This window comes from Crocuta crocuta, unplaced genomic scaffold (genome assembly GCF_008692635.1).
Source record: "Crocuta crocuta isolate KB4526 unplaced genomic scaffold, BGI_CrCroc_1.0 scaffold16, whole genome shotgun sequence".
Classification (NCBI taxonomy): Eukaryota; Metazoa; Chordata; class Mammalia; order Carnivora; family Hyaenidae; genus Crocuta; species Crocuta crocuta.
The window spans coordinates 8297938-8318377 of record NW_027531893.1 but is presented as its reverse complement, the minus strand read 5'-3'; the positions used below and the strand labels follow the sequence as shown (position 1 = coordinate 8318377).

Here is a 20440-nt window from a genome sequence, read left to right as displayed (position 1 = left end):
CTGTCGCTATGTTCTACTTCTTAACCCCCAGGAGACAGTGCTAGTGGTTGATTTCCATGTGGAGGGTCCCACCGGAGAGTGGTGGCAGTGGGTGGGAGGCCAGCACACTGGCTCTATGCGAAGGGGTGGCTGGGGGCCGGCGGTTCTAAGAAGTTCCTTGACCATGATAACGGTCATGATTGCTGGCACATGTACCTGCTGTGTCCCAGATGCTGCTGTAAGCACCTTTGCTGTAGTACCTCCTAGAAGTCCTAGAAGGTAGGTGTGCCATTGTCATCCCCATTTTACCAATGGGGAAACTGAGGCACGGGCGGGGTGCACTGCTGGGCTCCAGTCCACTCGGTCTGGCTTTGTTTTCTTGCTGCATTTTGCCCTCATTACTTCCTGCTCAGCTTCTCCCCTTCGTCCACCTTCCTGTGTTAACTTACCTGGAGGTGCAGGCCTGGCTTTCCTGGTCTGGGGGCTCCTCGGGCCTGGCTGCTTTGTCGGATTGAGTCCTGGTCCCTGATTGCCAGCAAAAATGCATGTACAGAAATGACAGCTCTTGTCACTTTGGGACAAGGATGTCCTAACATGACTGTTAGGCTGTTAACATGAATGCCTCCAATCTCCTGGGAATCACTTGAAAGTCACTAATACACAGTGTTCTGTGAAGGCAAAAACATTCCCAGCCTAATGGCTGTGAGGATGGGTAACACCCTGAATTTGACACCTGCTTCACCCTGGCCTCCTAATCCAATTCCATCTCCCCCACTCCCCCAGGGCTGACATGCTGTGCACCGGCAGGTGTACCATCAGCCCTCTCCGAGGTGGGGGTGGGGGTGGCATAATTCCAAGGAGCTCCTTGGATGCCAGGAGCCAGCAGTGAGATCTTTAAATGAGGGGGTCAGGCCACAGTCATTGGCGGGATGACAGTTATTAGCTCTTCTGCAAAAGCTGCCCAAACCAGCAGATATTCAGCAGATAATTGACGAGTAAACTTGACCTCTGGGGTTACAAAGATGAGTAAGACACCTCTGTCCTTGAGGACTGAGTCTGATACAGCAGTGTTTCCACGGTACCAGTTAGCTCTTGCTGTGTAAGAAACTACTCTGAAATGTAATGGTGTAAAAGAAAATATTTACGGTAAAACCTTGACTTGCGAGCATAAATCGCTGCGGAAACATGCTTGTCATCCAAAGCACTCAGGAACCAAAGCGAATTTCAGGAACATTGGCTCAGTTGCGATCATGTGACGTCCGGCGTCACGAATTGCGAGATGTCGCTCGTTTATCAAGGAAAAATTTATTAGAAACGTTTGCTCGTCCTGAGGAACCCTCGCAGAACAAGTTACTCGCAACCCAAGGTTTTGCTGTGTTTGGTTTGTGATTCTGCAGCTGGGCTGGGCTCGGCTGGGCTCTCCCGGGTCTGTGGTCAGCTGGTGGCTCGGCTGGGGGCTGGCTGGTCTTTGCTGGAAAGGCTCATCTCTGCTCTGTGCGGTCTCCTACCCTCTGCTGGTTCTTTTGCTGGCTGAGCAGAGAGAGGAAATGCATGAGGCCTCTTGAGACCCTGGCCCCGCATTGGCACTGTCACTGCTTTTTCTTGATAGAAGAAATCACAGGGGCAGCCAGGGTTCAGCGGGTGGGGAAATAGATTCCACCTCTTAAAGGGCGGATACGATCTGCGAAAATTGTGTTAAAATCTTGAACATGAGAGATGTTGGTCTGTCTTTTTCTTTTCTTGCGATCTCTTGCCTGCTTTTGGAATTGGAGTAATGCAGGCCTCCAGGAATGAGAGTGTGTGGGGGGGAGGGGTATTGGGTGTGTGTGTGGGGGGTCCCGCCTCTTTGATTTTATGGAGTTGTTTTTTGTACGGAGTTGGTAATATCCTTCCTTGAGTGTTTGGCACCATTCACCAGTGAAGCCATCTAGTTGAGAGTTTTACCTTTGGGACCAGGCCCTTGATAAATATTTCTTCTTCCTTCTAGTAGCAAAGAAAAGTCTAGCTCCATTTCTTCGTCTTAGCTCTTCAGCGCCTTAAACTCTGTCTTGTTCAGTCATTCCTTCCACACATTTTTATTGAGCACCGTTTACAGACCGGCCACTGTTCTAAGTGCTGGGGTCCTGTCTGCACCAGACGGTCCCTGACACCATCGCGGAGGAGAACGAGAACACCTGGGTCAACAGGTGCAGTGTGGCATGTGACCGCGGCAGGTGCTACAGGAGCAAAATAAAGAAGGGCTTTAATGTGCATCACTAAGATTGTCATCAGCAGGTTTGCCTGATGCCTTCTTTTCTGTTTTTTCTTTATTTTAATGTTTGTTTTATTTTTGAGAGCGAGAAAAAGAGCAAGAGCGGGGAGAGGCAGAGAGAGAGGGAGACACAGAATCCAAAGCAGACTCTGGGCTCCGAGCTGTCAGCACAGAGCATGAGATCATGACCTGAGCCAAAGTCGGACGCTCAACCGACTGAGCCACCCAGGTGTCCCTGATGCCTTCTTTTCTAATCTCTCCTCTCTCAGCCTCTGTTTCTGGGTCCCACCATCCGCTCTTGGTTTTCTCCCCACCCTGTGCTCCCCCCCACTCGGCTCCTCCATCCCCTCCCCTGGCCCACCTCCCAGGTGGGCTCCATCTCCCATCTGCACACCCGTGACACCGGGGCTAGGGGGCGCGGGCGGGGGGGTGTTCTGCTGGCCTCTCATGTTCGCTCCTGAGTGAAGGTCCCGCTCATATTCCCGCTACCTGGACACGTGTCCACATTGTTACCAAACTTGGCTAAACGCGGTGGGCCATTGCCCTTGCCCTACAATGTGCTCCTGCTCTGAGCCACTCTCGTCAGGGGAGGCAGCGTCCACTCTGCTCACGCTGGGAGCCCAGCCCCTCGGCCCGGCGCCAGGCCTGCTGACCCTGCTTCTGAGAAGCTCGTGCTGGTGCTTCTGCTCACCGGCCTGCTGCTACCTCGGTCTAGACCCTCGTTTCTCACCAGGGATCTGCCCCAATGGTGTCCCCCCTTCTCCCCCTTCTAACCCACACTCGGACTTCCAAAGGCAGAGATATCGGTACTTTCCTCCTTACGGGGCGCCTGGGGGGCTCAGTCTGTTGAACATCCGACCTTGGCTCAGGTCATGATCTTGTGACCGGTGGGTTCGAGCCCCGCGTCGGGCTCCGTGCTGACAGCTCAGAGCCTGGAGCCTGCTTCAGATTCTGTGTCTCCCTCTCTCTCTGACCCTCCCCTGCTTGTGCTCTATCTCTTGTCTCTCTCTCAAAAAATAAATAAACATACAAAAAAAAAGAGTTAAAAAAGAAAAGCCTTCCTCACTTCCCCGCGGCCTTCAGGACAACACACAAGCTTCCAAGACCCATTAGGCCTCCAGCCCAGCCTGGTGCCCAGCACACCCCCTCCCTGCTCACACATTTGTGCTGCGGCGCCTCTGACCATCCCGTCCCCACGGCTCTCCTCCCAAACCTTCTGTCCTCCCGTCCTGCCCTTCGGGACCAGCCTCAGATGTCACTTCCTCAGTGAAGCCTCCGATGCCAGGCCCACGGCGCAGGCTCACACCTTCCTCTGTGTTCACACGGCTCGCCTGCCATCACGTCATGTTGGTTTATCCAACCATGGATTCTGTGTCTCCCTCTCTCTCTGCCCCTCCTCCTTCTTCCACTCTGTCTGTCTCTGTCTCTCAAAATTAAATTAAAAAACAATTTTAAAAAAACAATAAGTAAGTAAATAATTATTTTAAAAAAGCAGTGAGCAGTAGGCTAGAGTTTGATCCTGGCTCAGCCACCAGCTAATTTGGTGACATGAACAAATTTTGACTAGTTTTGACTTCTAGCCAGCAAAGGGGACCCTAGCCCTTGCCCCTCCATGTGACGGGGCTGTCGCCTCATTGACAAAAGGGAAAAGAAATTTGGTTAGGGTGGGCCACGTTGTAGTTTGTCTAGCGCCAGGTTGCCTGGGTTCAAGTCCCAGATCCAGCCTTTACTAGCTGTGCGACCTTGGGAAAGTTGCTTAACTTCTCTGAGCCTTCCCTTCACCTCTGAGAGGCGGCTAATTGTTAGCACCCACGTCATGGTATTCTTGTGAGGAATGAATAAGAGCTCAGAACAGCGCCTGGCACATAGTAGGCACTAAATGTCGCCTGCCGTCGGTGTGGACATTGGATGGAAAGGGTCAGGCCTGCGCAGGCGGGACCATCCTCAGTGGCGTCCGCCCCAGAGCACCGCCAAACCCCAGTGTCCTGTCTGGTGCCGTCTCTGCGCCGAGCCCAGTGTTGGCTTTGTGCCCAGAAGCCCCAGCCGCAGCGAGTGCAGAGCAGGGCCGCCCAGGGCAAAGGGGCTTCCGCCAGCCCCGGGGCATCTGGGACGCCTGGATAGTCCAGCATGGCTCGCGTCCAGATACCAGGGCGGGAGGCTGAGCTGACCTCTGCCTTCCTGAAAACAGAGGCCAAAGCCACCAGCAGTCCCAGTGCTGCGGGTGGTGGGAGGGGCCTTGGCGTCCCTCTGGCAGTGCCCCCCCCCTCCCCGCCAGGGTCCAGCGCCCAGAGCTGCCTTGGCCTTGGCCTTTCCAGCGCGGGCTGTGGGTGGAGCGCCTCTGGGCTGAGGGAACTCCCCCGGACCTCCAGACGCCAGGCATCTCAGGTCTGTTTTGAAAAGCTCCACACCTCGGGATTGACCTCTTGCTTACAATTCCTGGAACGGGCTCCGACTCGGGCTGAGGACGGGCCCTGGTTTAAATTGTAGGAAGGAGTCCGAGGGTGGGCCGAGTGGTCAGCTCGGCAGCGCGCTCTCCCCCCGCGGGAAGCTGGCCGGCTCGCTCTCTTGTTCCCCAGCACATGCCAAAGCCGCTTCCTGTCAGCCGCAGAGGCTGGGGGTGGGGTGGGGGCTGCAAGGGTGGGCGGTGAGGGGTGTCTTTAGAGGAAGGGGAGGAGAGGAGGGACCCTTCACTGCCTGCAGGCACGTCCCTTAACCTTCTTTTCACCTGTAAGACCCGTGGTGATGTCCCACCACCCATGCTGCTGCTTAGATGGCCGAGGAAGGGCCGGTGAGTCACCAGCAGGACTTTGTCCCCACCCAGGGCTAGACGTGCAGCACATGCTCGTGCGTGCGCACGCGCGCACGCACACACACACATACACACACACACACACACATTGGACCAAGGCAAAAGCAAGACAGCATCTCTCCTGAGGAGCCCGCGAGGAGGTGCTGACCCTCGGCATGTCCTGTTTGTCATCTGAGCTCTGACTGGAGGTTTCTGGGAGCACCGTCCCTCATCCTGTCGGCCATCAGAACTTAAAACTCCCTGAGCCGCAAATACTCCATCGCGTGTGCGGAATCTCTGTTGCCCGATACCTCCTGGGGCTTTACTCCCTCTCCTTCTCCACCCCTGCTCTGGTCCTGACACTCAGAGGATGCTTGCGCACCTAAACCCGTTCGCTGCTTTTTCCACCGTGGTTACTGATTCTTTTTCCTGCAGAAAATTCTTTTGAATCTGAAGTTCTAATACCCTGGGATGTCTGTTATTTTATGTGATTATTTTGGTGGGTATTTTATAGCATGGGGAGCATTTAGGCTGTTGATCTGGAAATACTTTCACGTGGTTCCTACATTGCACTGAAATCAATGTACTACTGTGCATGTGCTACTGTCTGGGTGAGTCTTTTTAGTGACCAAGGAAAAGCCATATCCAGAATCCAGACCAGTCTCCAAGTAGATCAATAAAGACAACGTTCGATGCAGTGGGGCCAGTGAGTGAGCCAATAGGATCAAAAATACCAGAAACAGTATTTTTTTTAATGTTTATTTATTTTTGAGAGACAGAGGGGGACAGAGTATGAGCCGGGGAGGGGCAGAGAGAGAGAGGGAGACAGAAGCTAAAACAGGCTCCAGGCTCCGTGCTGTCAGCACAGAGTCCACACGGTACTGGAACTCAGGAATGGCGAGATTATGACCGGAGCCAAAGTTGGACACTTAACCTACTGAGCCGCCCAGGTGACCCTAGAGCGTATTTCTGTTTTGTTTTGTTTTTTTAGTTTTATTTATTTATTTTGAGAGAGAGCACAGGGGAGAGGCAGAGAGAGAGGGAGAGAGAATCCCAAGCAGGCTCCACACTGTCCGTGCTGAGCCCAATGTGGGGCTCAATCCCATGACCTTGGGATCATGAGCTGAGCTGCAATCAAGAGTCAGATGCTTAACTGACTGAGCCACCCAGGCGCCCCTAAAGCGTCTTTCTTAATCAGGCTCTCTCTAGTAAGCCCAGTTCTAAATACCCAGCCTCAGCTAATGGGCCGGTGCCGGGAGACACCGCCTCCCCAGATCCCTCCCACCTGCTGCAAAGATTGAGGGAAGTCCCACCAAAAGTAAAGGATGCAGAAGTGGCTTGACATTGCCCTGTCGCCTGATGTCAGTCAGGCTACCGTGTGATTGTCATTAGGCCCTAAGCTTGTGAGTGGGGAGGAGGGTGGCAGAAAATGTCCTAGAGCCGGTGTTGGAAAACTGGGGGTTGGAATCCCAGCCCGGCCCAACTTTGGCAAATCACCTGAAGCGTTTGTGAGCCTCAGTCTTTCATCTATAAAGTGGGGATAATGATACCTTGCCCTGCCAGCTTCACAGGGCTGACATGAAGGTCCGACATAAGACACGCCATGTAAACTGCAGCTCGACCTCTAATCACGAGGAATCATGTGGGATGACCCCTCGGCGCACCCCCTCCCCAGGGACCTACTTCTCCCCCAACGTCTTAGGGCACACGTGGGCATTCCTGTGCGCTGTCGCGGTTAGGGGCGAGTTCACGACTCCTCCCTGAAGAATGCCCGTCTTTCTTGTCATGTGGCAATGCCGCTGGTGAGCCTGCACGGGTCAGAGGCCAGAGGCCAGAGGCCAGGGCTGGGAGGGAGGGCCTGGCTGGATCGAATATCCCGCGAGGGACGTCTGACCACGATCTCGTAACTGAAATGGTACATTTGCTTTGCTTCTGGGATTCTGCAACAGAAGGCTTGGAACGGTCAACATTTGGAGAGAACTAAAGACAACAGACAGAGCCCCCGAGGGGTGAAATAGGCACCTAGTAACGCCAAGGAAAAGAAGAGGGGGAAAATGCAATCATAGCACACTATTTGGCTGTGTAGTTGACCACAGTTACGGGGCCAAAATGTAAAGGTCGATGATGGACGTATGGCCAAACTGTATGGAGATGGGAAGGGTGGCAGTTGGGGGGCGATGGGGGTGAAGAAACTCTCCCCTGGGCAGGAAGCCGGTGTTTACAGTAGATGAGTAGGAGGGGAGGCACCTGGCTGACTCGGTCAGCGGAGTGCACGACTCTTGATCTCCGGGTCATGAGTTCAAGCCCCAGGTTGGGTGCAGAGATTACTTAAGAAATAAAACCTAACAAAAACAAACATACGGTGGATGAATGAGGAAAGAGAAGTGTGTGAGTAGTGTTTGGAAATATGAACTCTGGGGAAGAACGCAGCTGAAGGGGTAAGAGGGATTGCTTCCCGAGGCCCGGAACCGGGGTAGGGCAGACGCTGTGGTTTTTCATCACATGCCTTTGGTTCTATTATCTTTCGTGTTTTTTTTTTCTTAGTCATCACGTGTAGTATATAGATCAAAACATATTTTTTAAAAGAGAAGTCCTGCAAGTCCTAAGACTTTGATTTCTGGACTAGGACTCGAAAAGCTCACCTGCGCAGCCTCCCACCTCCGGGCAGGGGTGACGCCCAAGCCCAGGTGGCCTTTCAGAGCGTCCGCTCAGCCCCTGGAGAGTCCGCCAAAGGGAACGGCACCGTGGCTTGCCTTCCTTCCTGGTCAAAGTTGTGCTGGTGCATGGCAGAGGCTACTGGCAAGTGCTTGTTGACATTGAAACCCTGTCTCCCATCCTCTGAGGGGTCTCCCACTGAGCTCAGGACACCCTCCGGACCTGACCTTGCTACTGCTTCGCTGTGGGATCGGAGCAAGCCACAGCCTCCGTTCCTGGTCTCAGTTCCTGTCTCTGGATGATCAGGGCTTTGAGTTTTCCCAGAACCTCCACAGTTAGGCGTTTTTAGAACTACAAACGATAGCAGGTAGCTTTCTGTGCACCAGGCACGGCTGTGAACAGAGGGCAGATAGGTAATAAGCAAGTGAACAAAGTGAGATACTTTGAGACCGTGAAAGTGCTTGGAAGGAAACGAACCAGGGGGGCGGGACAGACAGTACCTTGGTGGGGGGGGCGGCGCGTGGGTGCTTCTTATCGGTAGATCTGGACGCTTCTCTGAGGAGCGGCTGTTGGAATGGAGACCTAGATGATGCGAGGGAGAACCAGCTATGGGGGGAAAGGAGGGTGACCTCCAGGGAACTTGCTCCAGAAAACTGAGACGAGGCCAGCCCGGTAGAGCACTGAAGGCCGCAAGGGACAAGGGAAAGCAAGAGGCATCGGCATTCAGTACGACATTTTTTGGAGGGAAAATAAATCTCTGTGAATGGCAAGGATAAATTCGGTGCCACCTTGGGTTTGGTGGGCCGGCCTTCATGGAGCCCCCAGCCTCGGGGGTTGTCTGTCCGTCTGTGACTCCGGAGATGGTGCAGGAGGCGCTGTGCAGGAGTGAAAGATGGGTCAGTGTCATGAGGAGGGCACCACTGGGAAGTGAGGGCCCAGGAGGTGGCAGCGGCTGGTCTGTATGGGCCAGAATCACACTTTCTGGGGGAACTAAGGGTGGTAATGAGTCAAAGACATGGCATTAAGTCTTCTGCATCCACCCAGGGCCGTGCACAGCCATGGGTCCCATAGGTCAACTTTGAAGATAGATGGCACAGCACCAAGTGTCCAGTATGCTAAATTGAGCCAAGAAATTAGTAAAATCAACTACATGCTGGTATCCTTTGACCCAACACCCCCAGTTCAAGGACTCTGCGGAAATAAGTGTAAGGGGGCGCCTGGCTGGCTCAATTGGTGGAGACTGTGACTTGATCTCAGGGGTGTGAGTGTGAGCCCCACGCTGGGTGCAGAGTTTGCTTAAAAATAAAATATTAAAAAGAAAAAGAAATAGGTGTGAGGATGTCCCTGCGCAGTCTAGCATGAAATAGCAGGATGTCTGGAAAGGACCTAAATGGCCATCAGTAGGGAACCGGTTGAGCAGACCCGCTTTGGTCACACAACCCAACACCAGGCAGCCATTTCCACAATGAGGTGTAATCCCTTGCGCTGAAAGAGAAGGATTAGTGGCGGGAAAGCTAGGCTGGAGAATGGGCTCTCAACTCCACACCCAGCTCCCTCCTCAATGAAGGGAAAGTAGGTCTCTAAAACAGACACTTGCCCCCCTCACCCACCCACCCCCCGCCCGAGGGAGGAGGTGTGCGGAATTGCCAAACTGGTGCCACCCGCCATTTAAGTCTGAGCTCCACCAATCCGGAAGGTAGACACTGGATGTCCCCTCCAATCAGGAGTGAAGGAGTGAGTGAGGGGCGGAGCGTGAGGCCGGAAGTGTTACTTTGGTGCAACTCCACACAGAAACCTGCAGAGTGTGGAATAAGTGTTCCCACATAACTATTTCTGGAAGGATGCAAAGGAAAATGGGAAGAGGGGTTCCTGAAGGAAAGAAAGTAGGAGCCTGGCCTCAGAGATAGTGCTAAAGGGACACTAGGTGTAAAGATGCAGGAGTGAAGGGTCCTTTAAAGATCCATGGGATCTCTTGTACTTAGGAATGGTTTCTTTCAAAGCCTCTGGTGAGGTCACTAGCAATGTATTAGGTCCACAAGTTCTATCTTTTTGCCCCATTTTGCTTTTATGGGAGGTCCAGACATCATCATGGGGGAGCACTAAGTAGGTTGCATTTACTTCTCTATTCCGTAATTTTCATGGACACCTAACAGTTTAAACCAGTCTATAGCCACCCTTGTTTGCCCCTAGATCTTTCTCTTACACTGGACTCAAGATCTGTTGTAAAACTTAGCCTCTTCTCCACAGGAGATCCTTCCTAATGTCTGGAGTTCCAACCAGACTCACTCCCGAGTGTTAAAGCAGTGCCTCCCAGACATTAGGCATTCCAGAACCACCCTCAGGCTTTTTGCTGACCCAGAAGACCTCTTGTCCTTTTATTTACATAGTATTTTCCTTAAATGACTCATGTTTTAAAACTTCAAATTTGTTTCAAAAGGATACTTCATGTTCCTACTATAAGTAAGTAGTGTTCTTATGAAAAGAACCTTCAAAATGGATGTAATAAAATCTAAGCAACATTCTTAAATTCTAGCTACAGTAAATGACCTACAAAAAGTTCTGCCTTTTCTTTTTGGGGAAAAAAAAAAAAAAAGGCAAGTGTTTGAGACGGGCTAACACCAAACTGGGTCTTTTTCCTTGGTGGACTCAGAAGGATTAGTCGGGACTTTCTCACTAGTTGTGTGTCCATATGCTTTTTGTCATCTGAACTAGATAATATATGAAGTCCATTATCACCCAGCATTTATAGCCCTGCCTGATTAGCTTGGCTTTTTAGTAGGAGTCAGAAGCACATCTGTTTGGAGGCAGCCTATGATGGCCGCTAAGAATGATGCAGGCGTAAACAAAGGAGTATTTGTCCTTTTAAAAAGAATTGAAAGAATTTCTGAGCTGGTTCATGGGTTCTTCTAAGCGATGATGCACAGAATCATAGCTGGGACCGCCCAGGCTGATCTCTGCAGCCCAGACTCCTGGCTCATCAATCGAGTGAGTCCTGGGTCTCAGGGGTTCACCCAGTGTGAGCCCATGAGCCTCCGCCCCCATGAGGGAATGATGAGTCCGGTGAGTGAGGGAGCATGGTCAGAGAGGACAAGCCCCCGTGTATGAATGCCTTTGGTGCTTCTGAGCAGCTCTCCAGCATCACTTTTATCAACTTGGTACAACCCTAGTTCTTCTGCAAGATTTCCAATTTCACTTTGCTGTCGCCTCCTATGGTATGTCATTCAGACCGTCCAGCCATGGTAAAAACTTTACCCTGAAATCTCAGTGGTTTAACATCCAAAGGCTTCTTCGTCAATCAGAATATCTGTCCAAAGCGTGGGGCTTCAGTGAATGGTGGCTGCAGNTCCAAAGGCTTCTTCGTCAATCACAATATCTGTCCAAAGCGTGGGGCCTCAGTGAATGGTGGCTGCAACATCCCGGCCACTTCACAGGGGAGGGATGTGGCAGAACGCACACCTGCTCTTCGGCGGGTAAATGACACGTGTCAGGGTTACTTACAGCCCATTGGCCGGAATTAGTCACAAGGCTCCCGCCTCACTGCGAGGGAGGCTGGGAAATGTAGTCCTGTCAGGCTCAGGGACATGAATGCGCTGCACCTGTCTACCATACGCTGTGTTTTCATTTTGTTCACATAGGGATGGAGGTTATGAGGAGGGGTGTTTGAGCGGGGATTAATTTTATAAATGGCCGTATCGTTAGGAAATATGGTCGTGTTGGGATCACTTTTGCTCTGGTAGGCACCATCTCTGTGGTCATGAATACTCCGACCTCAGGCTTCCTCAGGAGCTGTGAACCTCCCAGGGCATTCCCACCATAGCCTGGTGGGTGGGGTATGGGGAACAGCATTTGAGCACGCATAGAGCCGCTCCTTCCTGCCCTGGCGCCCACAGCGTGCTGCTTTGACGAGGCGCCGCGTCAGCACAGAGCCCGACGCGGGGCTTGAACCCACGAACCGTGAGATCATGACCTGAGCCGAAGTCGGACACTCAACTGACTGAGCCACCCAGGCGCCCCGAGAAGAGCCGCTTTTGATCTTCCAAAACCCCCACCAAAAATTGCCTGTTTTTCACTGAATTTTGCTCTTTTGGTGACACATGTATTTCTTTCTTTCGCCTCCTTTAGCATCTCTCTCCCTCTGGGCTTTTAACGCAACCCCTCGCCCCACTGTGCCTCGTGAAAATGTTGGTGCTCCTGGCTTTCATCATCGTCTTCCACATCACCTCTGCGGCATTGCTGTTCATCGCCACCATTGACAATGTAAGTTCCCTTTCTTTCTGACCTTCCCAGAATGCCCGGATCCCACAGTCTGTAGAAAGCAGGACTGAGAGCTTCCCCAAGGTGGGTAGGATATGGGCTTGTGCTCCCTAATAGACATGCCCCTCTCAGCTCAGGCCTAAGCGTGGAGGTTCAGGGCATCTCACGGTTAGGTCTGGGTGCACAGGCACCTGGGTCCTCCGTCCCAGATCCCCCCACAGTGCCTGGTGTGATGCCTTGGGTGTAGGAGGCTCTTTGAGGGTGCCGCTTGAATTCACCCCTCCTCTAGATAAATATCTCCACCTCAGCACTGCCATTTGGGGCTGGACCATTCTTTGCTGTGAGGCCATCCTGTGGAATGTCAGAAGCTCAGCAGTATCTTTGGCCTCCGCCCACTAGATGCCAAGCACCTTCACCGTTTTGTGACAACCACAGATGTCCTCAGACATTGCCAAATGTCCCAGGGTGGGCAAAACCACCGTCAGGTGAGGCCCACCGCCCTAGATCCCCCAGGTGACCCACCCCAGGTGTTTTCTGCCCCTCCTGCCCTTACCATCTTACAAATCAGGAGCCCTCTTGTTAGCCCACCTAACCTTGAACTCTTTACTTTCATATGCAGCCTGCAGCCCTATGGCAGGGATGCATCTGATAAATGACCTGTCGGTAAAGACGAATGTCTCCTGGCAGGAAGTGAAGCTTTGTACCAGAGGTCCTCTGTGGCCCACACTTAGCCTCCAAGGCCTGGCTTCAATTCTGGTAATTTCAAACTCAGACATTTAGAGTCACAGAAACACAGCTCGGAAAGCCGCGAAGTGCACCTTCCACGTGGCCCCAGTGCTGCCTACATCTAGGCCTCCTGTTGGTTAATCATCGTATAGTCACATAGGCACCACCTGCCACCTAGCGAGCGCTCATCCTGGCCAGGCCCTGGTACATGCCCGTCTCATTCGGTCCCCACCTCACGCCTACCAGATAGGTCCTGTTCTGACCCGGTGTTAGGATGAAGGAGCTGGGCCTCCGGGCAGTGAGGACACGCGTGCTGAGTTCACCGGAAGTCAGTGGCCGAGCTGGGATTTGAACCACTCCTGACCCTAGATCCCGGGAGGGAGGTGATTGCAATGAGCAGTCTGGGTTCCTGAAGGTTCTCAAAGAGTTGCTCCGAGTGGCCGGGGCAGAGATCACATTGTTGCTGTGGCTTAGAAATATTTGGGCCTCTGTGAAATAAATGGTAGTGAATGTTCTTTTAGAATCCCCTTTTCCTATGCTTTGTATCTACCCCTTTGGGATCCTGAAAGGGTCTCGGACATCATGAGAGGGATGGACAAACATGAGTGCAGAAGAACCCTACGTCACAGCACCAGCTAACCTCTGGGGCATCCGTGGGTATTGGTAGTGGCACTTACTGAGAAGTCACGGATGCGCTTTTTTTCCCAGTCGAGTCATGGTGTTCATTACGAGTTAGGAATCGCTATGGGCATGTAGCTGGTACATGGTGGGAGCTTAGTGGATGTTTGATGACTGGACGGATGGGAGAAGGAGGGCTCCAGTCTTTGGGTGGATAGAAGACAGAAGGAAGGCCCAGCGGGGACGGGGAGCTGCAGAAGCACAGAGAGGAAGAGAGCATTTGGACCGAAAGCAGAATTTTATCTGATCGTTTCCTCCACAGCAGGCTTTGCCCCTGGATTTCAGCCTTTCTGGCTGCCCCCTGACTTCACCCCTGTAGTTCATGCGGGTTTACTGCTGTGTGCTCTTGTTACTGTCACATGAGCCTCATCCACTGCTGAAAACCAGCCCATGGGCCCCACGTGGGAGCCTGTCGGACGTGCAGAATCCCAGCCCCCACCCCAGACCTCTCAAATCAGAATCGGCATTTTTTTCTAATTTTTTTTTTAATGTTTACTGATTNAAATTGGGGCGCCTAGGTGGCCCAGTTGGTTAAGCGTCTGACTTCAGCTCAGGTGACGATCTGACGGTTCATGGGTTCGAGCCTCCCCACAGGCTCTATGCTGTCGGCGTGGAGTNAAATTGGGGCGCCTAGGTGGCCCAGTTGGTTAAGCGTCTGACTTCAGCTCAGGTGACAATCTGACGGTTCATGGGTTCGAGCCTCACCACAGGCTCTATGCTGTCGGCGTGGAGGCTGCTTGGGTTCCTCTGTCTCCTTCTCTCTCTGCCCTTCTCCCTCTGTCTCTTTCTCTCTCTCAAAAGAAATAAATTTAAAAATAAAAAGTACCGGGGCACCTGGGTGGCTCAGTCGATTAGGCATCTGACTTCGGCTCAGGTTATGATCTTACGCTCGTGGGTTCGAGCCCCGCATTGGGCTCTGTGCTGACAGCTTGGAGCCTCTTTTCAATTCTTTGTCTCTCTCTCTCTCTCTCTCTCTCTGCTCTTCTCCCACTCGTGATCTCTCTCTCTCAAAAATAAAAACATTAAAAAAGTACCTACAAATTACGCTTTCCTCCAGTCAGTTTCAGGCAAAATTGCAGAAAAAGAAGAGGGAGGTTTGTCCTCAGGTTTTCCTGTGCGACTTTGGTCACTGTCCCCTCACCCATCTTAGCTGCGTCATGGCGGTAACATTCAGCCCTTACACGGGCCTCCCCTTTTGCTGCACCGCCTACAGTCCTTACATGGATGGATTCCTTCTGCGTCCCCTGAGGCGGGGGGAGCTGAGAACCACACAGATGTGGCTCCAGCCTGTGCCCATGACCGCTTCTCGACAGCGGCAGTGTGCGGCTTGCACTGTCCTTCCTGCGCGCAATGCCGTCCATCCAGACAANCCAGCCTGTGCCCATGACCGCTTCTCGACAGCGGCAGTGTGCGGCTTGCACTGTCCTTCCTGCGCGCAACGCCCTCCATCCAGACAGCTCTTGTTTCTGCTGAGTCTTCCTTCCGCCGAGCCTTGCTCCCTGAGGCTGATCCGAGAAACCTCCCTTTCTCTTCTCCCGAGTAGCGGTCATAAGGCTAATAACTCCCTTCTATTTAGGGGGTATTAGGTAGTCTGTTCACAGAGCACTTTCTGAAGGTCCCTCGGCCCCGTGAGCCCCAGATCCCCAGGAATCCCCCCTGGAGACTTCTAATCCTGGTCCTGCCCATCCTCACCCCTCCAGCCAGAATCTTCGAGGTTGGACCCTGAGGGTTTGTCCTTAAGAAACAAATCCCCTACCCGTGAGGCATGCAGATACCCAGAGCAGAACAGGCGGGTCTTGCTCTGTTTTCCAGATAAGGACGTCGGGGATCATGTGGTCCAGGGCGCAGAGGGACACTGCAGGGGAGGGGTAAGGGGTGCTCACGGCGTGCAAATGTACGCCCTCACTCGGGAGCTGTCACTGTCGCTCTGCACCCCGAGGGCCCCGGGGGTCTGCGGTCCTCGGTCACGCTCTCTTGCCCTCTCCCCACAGATTATTCCACGGTGCAGGCGGTCCAGGCCACCATGATCCTGTCCACCATCCTGTGCTGCGTTGCCTTCCTCATCTTCATCCTCCAACTCTTCCGCCTCAAGCAGGGAGAGAGGTTTGTGTTAACCTCCATCATCCAGCTCTTGTCATGTAAGTAGAGCGACGGGCTTCCTGGAGTAAAGAGCAGCCGGCAGGTGAGGACTTAGGAAGGAGAAGCCGGCCGCCATGCTGCAGCGGAACGTTCTAGACGTCAGAGTCTGGAATTCAGTGAGGGGGTCAGGGCAGGCATCCTGAAGACATGAAGTGTGAGTTGGGATCTGCAGGGTAGGGAGGAGTTGCTGTCTAGAACGTGCTATCTTGCTATGCGGGGGAGACGCAGAGCTTCCCCCAGGGAGAATGCCACTGATGTGTGTGCGTGTCGCGAATTCAGTCAGGGTGGCTTTTGGCCTCAAGTAAGAGAAAAACCCAAGAAACAAGGGCTTCAGCCACAAAGACCTTTACTTTTTGTATACGACAGAGAGCTTGAAGGTGGAAGTGATTGCTTCCATTGATTCTTTGATACGTTCATCTTCAGAGTGCCGGTGAGGACTTCCTCATGGCCCCGGAAGGGCTGCTGCAGCTCCAGACATTCATCCTAACATAACAGTGTCTAGAGCGGTAAACTAGGGCAAGTACAGCAACAGAAGATGCTTTCTCCTTCCTGTCTGTCCCTTTCCAGGAAATGATATTTTTCACTGAAGGACTTTTCTGTGGCCAGAACTGGGGCACATATGGATCCATAAAGCATAACAAGTAAAAAGGAATAGATTGTGGGGCTGGAGAGGGGAGGAGTGGGGATGGTTGGCAAACTGTGGTTCCCTGGTCCAAATCTGGCTCACTGCCTTCTTTTGTTTTTAATTTTTCTAAATGTTTATTCATTTTTAAGAGACTGTGTGTGAGCAGGGGGAGGGGCAGAGAGTGAGGGAAACACAGAACATGAAGCAGGATCCAGACTCTGAGCCGTTAGCACAGAGCCCAATGCTGCGAGGCTCGAACCCACGAACAGCAAGATCGTGACCTAAGCCAAAGTTGGGCACCCAACCGACTGAGCCACCCAGACGCCCCTCACTGCCTGTTTTTATAAATAACATTTTACTGGAACATAGCCGCCCTGGTCACTCACAGTGTCGGTGGCTGCGTCCATGCCCCAACGGCCAAGCTGAGTAGTTGCGACAGAGATTGTATGTGGCGTTCGAACCCTAAACTCTTCACTCTCTGGCTGATGCGTGGCTTAGACCGATTCTGACTTACCCTCTGGGCTGTGCCGACAGCCGGCCCAACAAAATTGAGTTCAGCAAGCAACATGTGCCAAGTCAAGCATCCACAATATTCTGCCACATGAAACGTGATCTTTCCAAGAGACTAAAAGTAACTACTCCCCAGCGATCGAAGCCTACGTGCACCTTCGTCGCCCGCCGCGTCCCCTCGGGTGGCTGGTGCACACCATGTCGGCGGTCTATAATCTATTTGTTTTCTTTCTTTGGACAGGCCTGTGCGTCATGGTAGCAGCGTCCATTTATACAGACCGGCGCGAAGACCTCCATAAGAACAACGCGCAACTGTATTCGCTGATCATGGATGGCAGATACGGCTACTCCTTCATCCTGGCCTGGGTGGCCTTTGCCTTCACCTTCATCAGCGGCCTCATGTACCTGATATTGAGGAAGCGCAAATAAGACACCCAGAGCCAGGTGGCATTTGCTGCAGTATAGAATCCACATTCAGATAACCGTTTTGTATATAATCAATTGTGTGTGTGTGTGTGGTTTTTCTAGCAAACATATCATTTCCTTTAAAAGCCAAAAAAAAAAAAAGAGAGAGAGAGAGAGAGAGAGGAGTTTTTGCATTCTTGAGACCAGAGAGAGAGAGAGAGAGAGAGATGATGCAGGCTGGGACCCAGACCTCCTGCCCAAAGTCTTGACAAGACAAAGCCAAAAATCCAGCCATGCTCAAATCCAAAAATGTTCAGATGTTTCTAGACTGAGGCGATGTGCTGTGATGTGATGTGACGAGACACCAAGGACACAGGTCTCAGGGGACATCCTCCCCCAGGTTGGCGCCTTGCCTAGCCTCTGCTTACCTCAGCCGCCCCCCCGCATTCTCTGTGTTAGGGTTGGAGGTAGGGTGAGGGGGGTCTGGGTGAGGCATCAGGCCTCAAGGCTCCTCAGATGTTTAGCCAAGTTCCGTGGGAGAGACAGGTGTGTAGCCCCTGCTGCTCTGTATCCAGGCCAGAGCGCCAGCCCCCTGTGCCGGGCTGGGTCCAGAGAGCGCCTCGCACCTTTGCTGACAGTGTTACGTGCTTGCCTTAGGGAAGGTGAAGTTAAAGGGGGTTTGGACCGAGGCTCCCCCCTAAGGCAAAGAGTCTCAGCATGTGATCCCTGGCAACAGAGCAAGGTGCAGACTGCCCCTCCCTGGACCTATGGAATCCGCGTCTTCAGGGGCGGGGCCCCGGAACCTGCATTTCTAACAAGCTCCTTGGTTGAAGCTGAGGACCACAGCCCCGGGGCCGGGGGAGCAGAGCTGCCTCGTAAATGGTAAAGATCTTGTCATGGCGAGGTTCTGGCGGCCATCGGCCTCCATCCACTCTCGTCTCTTCCACAGCGGCTCACGTGGGGGCCAGCGTCCCATCTGCACCCCAGGGCCACGCAGCAGGCAGCCAGACGGCCTAAGGGTGCTTCCTCCTCCTGTAAGTGGGAGGGCCCGTCCCTTCCTCCTGCCCTGCCTTCTAAGGCCAGCTGGCCTCCACTCACCCCCATTTCTAGAGCCTTAGCGGGTCCACCCACCATTCGCTCATTCATCAGCATAAAACCACGGACCGCTTGGTGTGCGCCAGGCCCAGGGCACACCAAGTGGGGATGGTCTCCTTGGGGACTCACCGTCCAATGGAAGAGGCAGATTAAAAACCGCTTAGGAAAACGAATCACAAGATATGATGAAGGCCGCAGAGAATGCAACCTAGGGTTCAAGAGATGCGCATGGGTGGGAAGGAGCCTGCTTCAGACCTGCCTATTTTCAAACGCTCCTGGAGGCGCTTAGATCTGCCGAAATATGTCTCCAGTCAGCCGCAGAGCGCCTTGATGGGGCGGTGGTGTCTGCTTACACCCCAGGAACATGTCTGTGGAGGGTCCCGGGGTCCCATCTGCAAATGCAGCCAAGAGAGGCTTCCAGATTGCCGTGGCCCTAGAACCTCACACGCACGGTGCCACCTAGGGAGGGTCCCAGTGACGAGCGCCCCAGGGGCTTCCCAGGAATAGGGCCGTGGGGCGTTTGTCTTTGGGGTGAGAGCACTGAGTGCGTGGCAGGTGACCCCCGGAAGTGCCTCTGGAAGGAGTTCTCCGCCCCTCACTGGCTGTAGCCTCTGCTTGGGGCGGCTGCCAGGGACGTGTGCCTGGGGCCCGTGTGGGACCCATCTGCCTCGTCTCCGTGCTGGCACTTTGAACTTCTGCTAAGTGGAGTGATGTTTTGCCCTAGCCCGGTTCCCGTGGAGCTGGGAAGATGTCCGGGAGTGGTTTTAGGGTCACCCGGATGCCAGTGCAGGATTGGGTTTTCTCTCCACCTGCTTGCTCGTTCATTCGTTCATTTTTAGCCGTGCATTAAATGTTTACTATGTGCCAGGCACTGTGTGAGGCTCTCAAAACACAGGGCGAGCGAATTCAGACATCTTCTTTGAGATAGGAACTCTTCATGGAAAGGCCACCAGTGCAACAACAAAGGGACAGACACAGGACAAGGTAATCGTCACCTCTTGTCTCCATGGAAAGCCCGTTGTGAGTTTTCCCATTGTGGCTCACACCTCCTGGGTTTGCAAGATGCTACCTGAGCCGCAAGGAGGAAGGGGGGGGGGGGGGTGTCTGTGTGTCCCAGGGCTTTCTACCCAGGTGGCTTTCTAGAATTTTCTAGTCACCACAGTGTAAACAAACAAAAGTCTTAGAGCCCCACATCTGGAAAACCTACTCCCAGGCACAGTGTGACTTTCCTTCCTCAAAACTTGAGGGCTACCTGCGTATCTGAAGCGACCCCGTGGATTTTCCCGGCTGGTCACCACTGCTGTGGAGCACATTCAGAGCCCGCGTCCATCCGGGACGCCCAGGTTCTGTGAAAGAGAAATGCTTCCTCTGGCCGCGGTGTGGTGAGTGTCGGGAAAGAGAAAGAGGTGAGAGCATGAGGAAGAAAACGTCCAACCTTCTTACCTGTAGACAGAACCAGCCCTCACTTGGTGCTTATTCTCGGCTATTCAAGGGCAACCCCAACGGAGAAAATTAGCCGAGACATCCAAGAAGCAACTATTAGGACCAAACATATGACAACTGTATTTGAAGGAACTGTAGTTTGCGCATTTTAGAACATTTTTATAAAGTACTGTAATTCTTTCGTGGAGGGGCTATGGACGGAGACAGACTAACTTGTTTTGTTATTTGCATTAAAATTCCTTTGGGCCTCTGTTCAGGTGAGTTTGGAGGATTGATTTGTTGGTTGGAGTGGATGTGTGTATTGGTAGCTGAATACAGGAAGAACGGGGTCCTTCCTTCCCCCTTCACACCCCACATACTCTCTGCTATACTTGTGTGCCTGGGTGCATTCCTCTTCAACAGGGCTTGAATCCTAGGATGCTCTGTATTTGCTGCTGAGGGAGACACCCCGACCCCGAGCCTGTATGTAGATGTACTCAACATAGTAGCTGGAAGATAGATAGACATTGTGGCTGCCTTTAAAGTCTGCCTGGAAGAGAAACTAACTTGCTAATAGTTGAAAGATTACTTGCAATACGATTGCTTAGACAGTTCTGTGTATTGAGGGACAGTGGCTTTGGGGAAAATGCTACGGAAAGGCTTAGGGGCTGAATCTGAATCTTGGGACAAAGGGACAAAATGTGACTTTAGAGTAGTTAGAGCCTTTCTGCTGAATGTGCCTTTAAAGTAGTCTACTTCCTATATTTTATATAATCTGAAACTGTACATGACAAATAAAGTTTGGAAGCAAACCGCTCAGAACGACAGACTCCAATGTTCCCAACCGTGCCAGCCATCTAGTGGAGAAGGCTGCCATTTTGAATGGCAGGGGCGCCATTTCATTTCCCATCAA

At 52.8% G+C, this 20440-nt stretch overlaps 1 protein-coding gene across 1 annotated transcript; it reads left to right on the top strand.

Moving 5' to 3' along the window:
• Nucleotides 1-4520: 4520 nt before the first annotated feature.
• On the top strand, nt 4521-19802 carry EMP2 (epithelial membrane protein 2). The gene is made up of 6 exons (XM_077773185.1): nt 4521-4615; nt 11796-11930; nt 12363-12412; nt 14645-14739; nt 15323-15469; nt 16847-19802. Exons 2-6 carry the CDS (start codon nt 11853-11855, stop codon nt 17032-17034), a joined length of 558 nt encoding a protein of 185 aa, XP_077629311.1. The 5' UTR covers nt 4521-4615; nt 11796-11852; the 3' UTR covers nt 17035-19802.
• Nucleotides 19803-20440: the final 638 nt, after the last annotated feature.